Source organism: Dromaius novaehollandiae, chromosome 2 (genome assembly GCF_036370855.1).
Source record: "Dromaius novaehollandiae isolate bDroNov1 chromosome 2, bDroNov1.hap1, whole genome shotgun sequence".
Lineage (NCBI taxonomy): Eukaryota > Metazoa > Chordata > Aves > Casuariiformes > Dromaiidae > Dromaius > Dromaius novaehollandiae.
Window position 1 is genome coordinate 154,458,581 of NC_088099.1, and position 9,826 is coordinate 154,468,406.

At 40.9% G+C, this 9,826-nt stretch overlaps 1 protein-coding gene across 1 annotated transcript; it reads left to right on the top strand.

Moving 5' to 3' along the window:
• On the top strand, positions 1-3,826 carry UTP23 (UTP23 small subunit processome component). Its single transcript, XM_026110152.2, has 3 exons — positions 1-247; positions 2,222-2,396; positions 3,326-3,826. The coding sequence occupies exons 1-3, from the start codon at positions 60-62 to the stop codon at positions 3,734-3,736; spliced, it is 774 nt and encodes a 257-aa protein (XP_025965937.1). The 5' UTR covers positions 1-59; the 3' UTR covers positions 3,737-3,826.
• Positions 3,827-9,826: the final 6,000 nt, after the last annotated feature.

Here is a 9,826-nt window from a genome sequence, read left to right on the forward strand (position 1 = left end):
TGAAGCGGCTACAGCTTCCGGGTGAGCCGCCGGCCCGCTTCCGGGGAGGTGGCGGCAGGATGAAGATCACGCGGCAGAAGCACGCCAAGAAGAACATGGGCTTCTACAAGCACAACTTCCACTTCCGCGAGCCCTTCCAGGTGCTGCTGGACGGCACTTTCTGCCACGCCGCGCTCCGCAACAAGATCCAGATCCGGGAGCAGCTGCCCGGCTACCTGGATGGGGCCACGCAGCTCTGCACCACCCGGTACGTCTCCGCCTGCCGCGGCACGGGGCGGCCGCCAGCGCGCAGCACTGCGCATGCCCAGTAGGAGCCTGGTGACCGCGGCGGCGAGCGAGCCGCAGTGCGCATGCGCGGGGAAGGGAGCTGGAGCCAAGGAGCCGTAGTGCGCATGCGCGGGCGGGGGTCCGGCAGCGGTCGAGCCGCAGTCTCGCTTCATAGGCCGGGTGCGGTGGTGGCGGGTCCTGCTTCTCACGTCGGGTGTAGCTTACGAGTAGACTTCGGTTCTGTGGCCTTTAATTAACTGGCAGAAGGATACGAGCTTCCTTCAGTATCCCGTGCCTTTCCGGAGATGGGAGAAAGCGCGGTGGGGGTGAAGGGCTGGGGTGGGGCGAGGGGTGACCCCAGCATGCCGGTGAGGTCTGGGCGGGCCTCTGCCCGCTCCCGGCCTGCTTTGGCAGAGCGAGAACGAGGGCGGCCAGCTCGGCTCTGGGGCATGCGAGCTGTGGTTGTCTGCAGTTTCAGCCTGCCAGAGAGGGACTCTTTCTAAAGTAGCTGTTTTCAGGAGAAAACAAAGATGTGCTAGATAAAGATGATGAGCCATTAAAATATGAATGCCAGGAGTCTAAGTTGCCTTGGATGTCATTTTTTTTACTTGACTTTAAATACTACGTATAGTGAAAGCTCTATAGCTTGGATTTTTGCAATAACAGAATAGCCAGCTACCTGTCACTGAAGCAAGTGTAAGTATTGAAAATATCAGGAAGATGTAAATCTTTGGCTACAAAAATCAAGTGGTGATCCATCTTGGAAAGTATATAGAACTGATCCATGCTTCTGGACAGTAGAAAGTATCAAATTATAACCTGAGCATGACTTTAAAAGGTTTGAGGAATCATTTTGAGACAAACTATATTCTGGTCATGTTTGAGCTGTCACTTCTTGCTTCCTTTAGCAATATCTACTAATCTTTTCAACCTGTTCGGACTTATGCCACCCCCCCAGCTGTTGGAATGCTAGATTGGTCAGAGAGCACCTCTATGATGTGATCGCAGATTCTCCAGAGAAATGAGCTGTCTTACTCTGAGAGTCTTTGCAAAAAGTACGGGTTAAAGTTTCCACAAAGACTGTCCTCAAAGGCTAAACTTTCTTCTCTGGAAAGAATATAGTTTTATTTAGTATCTTGCAGTTATTATAGAGATGCTAGTAACTAAATAATAGTTTGAAAGAGGTTTTTGTAATGTCTGCTTCTTTTGATGAATCACCATGCTACCATATCCTTGAAGTTGTATTGCAGGGCTGTATATTCCTACCACTTCCCACATTTAATAGGAAGGGTCAGTGACCTAAGTGAGTTAGGTTTTAGCTCCTGATCAGTTCTGAGTTTCTTGCATTTAGGATGCAAGCTAGCATCCTCGTCGACTGCTACACTGTCCTGTGCACACCTGACAGCTTTAAGTCATGCTAAAGAGGAGGATTTTAGGATTGCATTTTACTGTCTTACAGGGGTGTTGTGCAGTCATCAGTATCGAGGTTCTCAATCATATGGACAATCTCATTCTTCTTTTGCCTGAGTCAGTTGGATTCTAATAGCAAATTCGAAGCAAGGCCAAACATTAATGCAGAGTTTAACTTGCATGCAGTGATTACTTAAGTTAGCACAAACTGATTATTTTTGTTTTACTTGTTACAGTATTATTTTATGTGTGAGGTGGTATCCAGACAGAACTGTCAGGAATTAGCGTTCTCGCCAATACAAAATATTTTAAAATCCATGTAACATGACTTGTTACTAGTCAGTCTTGTTCAGTACCAAGGAAATCCTGCTGAAATGTTCAAATTAGTTACTCCTTTGAGATTACTGGGTGCCATTTACAAATCATACAGCCTAAACAAGTGGGCATTGTTCATTCCTTCTTATGTGTGAGAATTCATAATGTCGATCTTTTGCTGTTGTAAAAACTTTCTTGTTTAGAAATCGCTGTTACTTTTGCTTTTCAGATGTGTTCTAAAAGAATTGGAATCTTTGGGGAAAGCGCTGTATGGAGCAAAATTAATTGCCCAAAGATTTCAAGTTCGAAACTGTCCTCACCTCAAGAATCCTGTAAGCGGTTCAGCCTGTTTACTTTCCATGATTGAGGAGGGCAATCCTCATCACTTCTTTATTGCTACACAGGTAAATGCTCGTAGGAGATATAACTCCATTTCATTTGGAAGTGATCCTTTGATACCTAAGGATAAGGAAACCTGCAGAAACCTTGATTATGAGATTTTAAATAGCTTGTGGAAACAGATCTTTAAGTCTTACTTACCTTTAAATGTACTTACAGGTCATGAAATGGGGAATATTTTGGTTTTACTGGCACCACTAGTTTGTTTTGCTCAAGAAGCGTATTAATTGCAGTTTAGCACAAAGGGTAGACAACATATAGAATAGCTATCGACATGGAAGAAAACAATTGAAGAGTGTTAATGTGTGTATTGAGTGCAAACAGAAACATTTTGTGCTTGCGTGTGCACACCTTCCCCCCACCACACTCTGTTGTGCACATTAGTCTGTAAAGTGAAATTACATTGTGTTAAACCACTATTCAACTGCAATTTGAAAGAATATTGGCGTTTTTAACTAAAAAATCAAGGTAAAACTTGTGTGCAAATAAGATACCTTATCTTTTCTTAGGTCTGCTATTGTGACTGTGTAAAATACATACAATATACAAAATAGTTTAGAATAACATTCTGTATACTTACATAAAATAAAAGGAATTTAAAATGACTTGTTACAAGAAATTATGTTGCTTCTTGTAAAGTCCTAGAGCTAATACTGTGGACTGGGGCTTTTCCTCAAAAAATGTACATATGCACATACCTACAAGGAAAAAGGAAACGTTTTATTAATTTTCCACCAGGAGTACAGCTAATCAGAGGGATAGAAGTTGAAATTAAATGGCTCTGAAAGATGCTGCCAGAAATATCTGCTAGATTAAGTGTCTTACCTTTTTTATAATGTAGTTTATCTTTATGGTTTTCTATTAAAAGTAGGTGCATTTGAATTGCAAATACTGTGTAATCCCAAAATATTGACTGAAGTATTTAATTTTACAGGACCAGGATTTAGCAAACAAAGTGAAAAAGAAGGCTGGTGTTCCTCTCCTTTTTATTATTCAGAACACTATGGTGCTAGACAAACCTTCTCCTAAATCTTTGGCATTTGTTCAGATGTTGCAGACAAATCAACTTGTCCCAGAGCACCAAAAACAAAGTATTGTGCAACTTAAAGAAAAAGAAGGCCTAACAAAGCAAGAAGGTGAAAAGAGGAGAAAACGTAAAAGGGCAGGTGGCCCCAATCCTCTCAGCTGTCTGAAGAAGAAAAAGAAAACACAGGAGAGCCAAGAGCTCTCTGCTGAAAAGAAGAAAAGAAAAAGAAAGCGAAAGAGGGTTAAAACAGAAGCCATGCAGTCAGCGCAGAAGAAAGAAGAAGAAGAAATTTGTCTTTCTAATCAATACAGGACTTGAAAAACATTGTTTGAACTTTGCAGAAAGAAAGGTTAATATGCAATAATGTGAAATTAAGTTGTTTATATTAAACTTATTTTTATGAGGTGATACTGCTTGTTATTGCATCCTCAATATTTGCAGGTTATTGCCCTGATAATTCATTCTGTTATTCAGTAATTGAGTTTGTGACAAAATATTTAGGAACCCGCATGGTTCATTATTTAGCATCGTTCTCCAGCACCTTGATTCAGGCCAGAGAGTTCACATGGTCTTCAGCAGTTTTTAGAAAATACTTCTTGAGGGTCACATGAATTTTTGGTAGGATACCCATCCTCTTTCTAATTTAGATTGCTATTCTTACTAAAGCTAATTTTGACAGCTGTTTTACAAAATCTGATGTAGAAAAGTGATGTAGAAGAGCACTTTATCTTACATGTCTGTGTTATTTGAATATGCTCTTACAAAGGTGAATTCTCCTACAGTGTGACTGGGTGATCTCTGGAAGTCCCTTCCAGCCTAAATTATTCTGTAAGTTCTACGTAAACAAATGCATCTATTGTTTATGGTCTTCATTTAGTAAGGAGATGCTGTAGGATGTGTGATTGTTTTGATACTCCTGGAATGTATTATTATGACATCCCTCCTAAACTCAGTGTCTTGACTTACCTCACTTTCTTCATTCACATAAGCTGGTGTCCAGCCTGGCAAATAAGATCCTAAAATATTAGAAAAGCACTTAGTCGAATTCAGCCAGCTTGGAGTTAATCAGGATAGCTTAATGATTTTGCCAGAGCTTATTTTTTGTCTTGTCTGTGGAAAGTTTCAGGGACTGTGTAGACTGCCACCCCAGTTCTCTGTGCCTGTTCTGTCCACATCTCTTAACTCGAGAATCTTGACAAAGAAGGCTTGCTTTAATCCTTCTCCAAAGACAGATGTGTTGCTCTTTGGTTCAATAGATAGGAGCTAGCTCTTTATGCATAACTCTTTTATGATCTCACTACTCAGGCACTAGTGCTCTAGTATTTAAATAAGGAAAACGTAACTGAAACATACTGAATCAAAGCACTGCCTGACCTATAATGCCGTCGCAGTACAGCACGGCTGTAGGTGACTTCTCAAATAGGGCAAGGTAACAGGAGCAATATTCTGCTGCAATTCTTTCACTGTTCTGTAAGACAGAATGGAATTGTGTTGGAGCTGCAAAAAATATTTCAAGTATCTGATTTTCTTTAGTTGGTATTTCATGCACGCTTGATAACTTTAGGAGACAATTAAATAATTGAGATGACATAATACAGGGGTATGCAATATAATACATAGGTATGCTGTTACATTGCTCCCAGTCATATCTTACCAATTTTAACTTTGCTCTGTGCATTTCTGCTTAAACAAGATGTAATTCTTAAAAAGAATACTTTTTTTTCTCCACCTACATAAGGTTAAGCCATCTTTTTAAGTAATCTTTAAATGTATACATCATACATTTTGCAAAATGTTTCTTGTGTGTATGTTATCTGGACAGATCCTTAAGTATTTACATTAAGTGCATGCTAGGAGCATATGCAGCTATAACATGATGCTTTTCTCCCTTTTTTTTTAATTGTAAGGGCAATTGTTTCACAGAGTTTGAGAAATCAGCTTGAGGAATGAGAGTTAACCAGTCCTATGGGGAGATGGCAAGGTCCTCCCCTAGAACCTGTAGAGGCTTCCCACAAGCCGGTGAAAGAGAAGTATGTCGGTATATCCAGTACTTATAGCACAGTACTCTGCTGTTGCAGACCCATATCAAAACTGTTCATCACAACAAAGCTGTTAAGCGTGCACTGTACCTTTCAGTTTTCTGTATGAGAAGCTATACCTTAGGAAGTGACCACTAGAGACTGGAGCAGCAAAGAAGGATACTATACTCTAGATGAAAGCTTTAATTAAAAATCTAAAGCAGTCATGCACATCTCTCGTGTCTCCCTTGATTGCTAATACATAGCGGGTCCTGAAGAGAAATCTCATATCTCCTAGAATTTCCTTAATGCAGCCTGATTGTTTAACACATACCGCCTTTCCCAAGCTGTCCTATTCATTTTCTCATTTATTTGGGAATAATGTAATGTTGATGTAGTTTTGCTTCCCATTCCTGTAAGTGTTGCTTATATTTCTTTTCCCTCCCAAACCCACCTAAAATCAGAAATGCTGCTATATAGGGAGCTTGAGGCAGACTTTTTCACGGATGGTTCATCTTCAAAATGTTGTTCTGAGTAAAGAGTATAGTAAAGCAGTAACTTGAGAAATTATTTATTTATTTATTTATTTATTACCTGTGAGCAGAATACAGGCCCATAGTATTTAAAACAGCCACTTTCATTGTAGGTGCAATACAAAACTAAAATACATTTTTTTTAAGACAGACAAAAAATGAACATAATTACTGCAGAAAGAACAATTTAAAGGTCCCCTAATGACTCCTACCTTAAGAGTTGAAAACAGTATTTATCCATGTGCCCTTCGTACTTTCATCCATGCAAATCGAATCATGGTGTTGCCATTGAGAAAGACCGGAATGGAAAGAGTGAACTCTGACAGGAAATCTGTGAAGGTTGTCTGCAGCCTTTGGCTACTGAGATGAATATGCCTTTCCATTTTGGGAAAGAGCTGCTCAGGCAGCAAGCATAAACTGAAAGGCTGTATTTATATTATTAAATTAGTGATGCTAAACATAGTCTGTGACACTGAGCCCAGGTGGCAGGGACTGGCCTGTATCCATACTGGGCTTTTGCAGCCTCCCGAACACCAAGGCTGCCTGTGAATGGCCCACGTGGCTGGTCTCTGGCCTGTGCTGACTATATACCTAGCAGTAAATTGGTGAAGGTTTAGCAGGCCTGGGCTGGAAACGATGCCAGGGTCCCTTCTAAGAACTGAAGGTGCAGATTACTGGGAATGTTCCAAGGTGGTGGTTAAAACCCTGCTGTAGAAATACCCATAGTGCTTCTTGGATCTAACTCTGGGCTTCAGCTCAATGTTCTGCCCAAAGTGAGGATGGCTAGTCTCATTCGTTTATTTATCAATGTAACAAGTGGTCTAGCAATTTGGCCATATCTCTACTATAGAGAAGGTCCCCAGTGTGACTTTTCTAACAAAGTTTCAGATCATTTTGTTGCAGCATGTCTGAGGGGCTGGTGGTCTTTTCAGAACTACAGAAAACCACAGGTAAATTAAAAGGAGCTTGAGTGGGAAGTTCTTTGGAGCTATTGATTTCCTCTTTTCTCAGACAGGATAAATATATACCCCAAATTCCAGGCAGTACCTCACTACTTTTTTTTCAGTGAGGGAAATAACTATTGTAGGCAGCAACGTATGCTACATTTGCAAGGTAATAGGGAGAAAACAATGATGCCTCAGCCACAGTCTGCAGGGCATGAATACCGAATTTAGGATGAAGAGTCTCATCTACCAGCAGCAGAAAATACTTACCAAGAGAGTCTGCCAATTCAATTGGCTGGATTTATATGTTGGTGTGATCCAGTATTGTATGATAAATCACTCCCTGAACATCTGTTAACAACAGTAAATAGATGAGTTAATTAGAAGCTTCTGGAACCTAGGATGTTTATGAATCATTAAAGTAAATATGAATATGGTATGACTTGAAAAATAAATGTGTTCTGGTGGTGAAAGGAAAATAGGATGTCCAGAGAAGTCCTGCTCATTTGTCTTCTGCTACACTGATACAGTGCGAGTTACTTCTCCATCAGCTTTAATGTGTTCATGTAGTTTCTTGAATGTATTCTGTCAGGTACAAGATGAAGAATATAAGAACAATACCATTATATATAGCTATAGTACATCTTTCATATAAAAGTTTCACAACAAGCTACTGTATATTTCATACCTTTATGTGGGCGTAATATCTCACACAGGGAGCAACCATAGATACAGGGAATGAACAAATAAGAGCCCCAGCAGGTGTTATTTACAATTTCAGGGAAAAAGATGGCATTGTACAGAGAGAAAATGACAGAAAGCACAGTTTTAGTACCCAGAGAGTCAGGAGTGAAAGAGAGAACGCACCTCGTGATTTAGGAATAGGCTAACTAATGCTGTGGAGAAGGGTTTGTGATGTATTTCGGTAATGATTATGTCTGTGTGCTCTGAGCCCAAAATTCATCTCAGAACTCAGCTGTCTGCCCACAGAGGCAGTCATTTTGAAAAAGTTGCTTCAGCTTGTTATAGAAGAGACAGGCTGGGCTCTCTCGGGGGGACTTTATCTTCTGATTTCTTCTGCTATTCGGCCTGAGAGTACACAGCTGCATTTTGTGTATGGATACAGGAAAACAACTAAGCTGTTAACAAGGATCCTGTCAAAAACAACCCAGATCCAAGAGCTGGGAAGAAGAAAAGACAGCAGATTAGTCACTGGGATTTAAAAGAAACCAAGGAAAAGAAAGAGAGAGAGAAGGAAAAAAAAAGAAAAAAAGAAAGAGCATCTCTAGGTGTTAACTTGAGGAAAGAATTGGCCAATAGTGAAAGGTGAGGCAGAAATGGCTTAGCTGTCAAGTAGAATAGGGAATGGAGTAATAAGCCATAAACAAATAGAAAAATCTTTCTAATCCCCTTAAGAATATTCTCTTGCCCTTTCCGACTCAATTTCTGCATCTTTAAAACAGGAGTCTGGATTGACTAATGCACGGCAAAACCCTGTCACAGATACTACATTTATAGTCTCAGAGTTCCCACAGAGTGTAAGTTTCGTTATGCGAAAACATTCCTCATTTTTATGTTTTTTCAGTATTACACGCTTTGCACCACTGGCAGGTTTGCAGCCAAATCCTTCCAGAGAGCCAGCCTGACATTGCATGCGGCTCACTGCCTGGCACGCAGATACGACATCCAGGAGCAATCTTACTTGTGCCATTATTGATAGGGTGAGTCCATGTAGTTAGTTGCTCCTGAGGATCCTCGCAGCAATAGCCTGGGACAGACTTAGGCTCTTCTGCCTGTGGAAATCATGACCCAACGCATGGTATGTTTTTTAAGCCTAATCTCCTCCTAGGAACTCAATAGAAGACTTCAAAGCTTTTTGTTGCAGTCTTGGCTTCTAGTTGTTGCAGAACCATCTTTTTGCCATGTTCATTCCATTGGGACCAAAGATGCTACTGATTTGACTCCTCAGGGTGGTTTCTGTCCCAGACTATCTGAAACTTTTCACCTGAGGAAACTTTTCACCTCTGAACTGTCACCCCTTTAGATGGGCAAGTTATCAGAAAAAATGAAGCTTCACAGAATTCATAACTCCTTCTTTCTACCTCTGACCTCTCTGCCAGCTCCTCAGAATACAAGAATGGTTGTGCTGCGACAGTCCAAAAATCTGCGCAGCCAAGCATCATACCTCCAATAGTGGCCAAAAGCTGTTCCTTAGGAATGGGATGAAAATAAACAAAGCATTTTTTGGTGCTTCCCCAGATTACTTTCCAAGCTTCTGACAATTTGCTAGGGAGTTCCTGACTCAGAAACAATGTTTTATATTTAATAGTACTCAGTGATTTTCTGTTCAACTATTTTGTCCAGCCTCTCCTTGAGACCATGTAAATGTTTAGCATCTATAATTTTCTGTGGTAAAGAGTTGCACAACTCAAATATGTTCTGTGAAAAACATCTTCTCCTGTTTGTTTTGAATGTGCTACCTACTGGCTAGTCCTTGTAATGGAAGAAACAATGAACAGCCACTCCTTAGCTACGCTTCCCATGCCACTGATGACTATAAAGTCTTCTATGATATTTTCAGGTTGAAGTGTTTTCTGCATCACAAACAGCAGCACCTAGCAAGATAGCAGATTCCAGCTTATTCAGGCCCACTTCAGAGGGCCAGGGAGTCTCTGCTTTCTGCTGAACGTTCCCCAAGGTGGAGTGTGGAAAAGAAGAGTCTTGTTAGAAGAGGCCCAAAGACAGGACCCCTGCATTTGGTGCTTGGCTTGCCACTGCCTCCCTGGGTATCTGTGTAGTATGTCATTGCATTTGGACATGTCTTGGTTTCTCATCTGTGCAATAATGGTGTAAATATTTCCTGACGCTCCCAAGCTCTTCTGAGGTTATGATCACACATGAGTCAATGGACTA

Bases quoted from the DNA above. Each gene is read 5' to 3' on its own strand.
- UTP23 (XM_026110152.2), top strand. From the start codon at position 60: ATGAAGATCACGCGGCAGAAGCACGCCAAGAAGAACATGGGCTTCTAC. The intron at 248-2,221 runs GTACGTCTCCGC...TTTGCTTTTCAG, and splicing joins ACGCAGCTCTGCACCACCCG to ATGTGTTCTAAAAGAATTGG. The intron at 2,397-3,325 runs GTAAATGCTCGT...TTAATTTTACAG, and splicing joins ACTTCTTTATTGCTACACAG to GACCAGGATTTAGCAAACAA.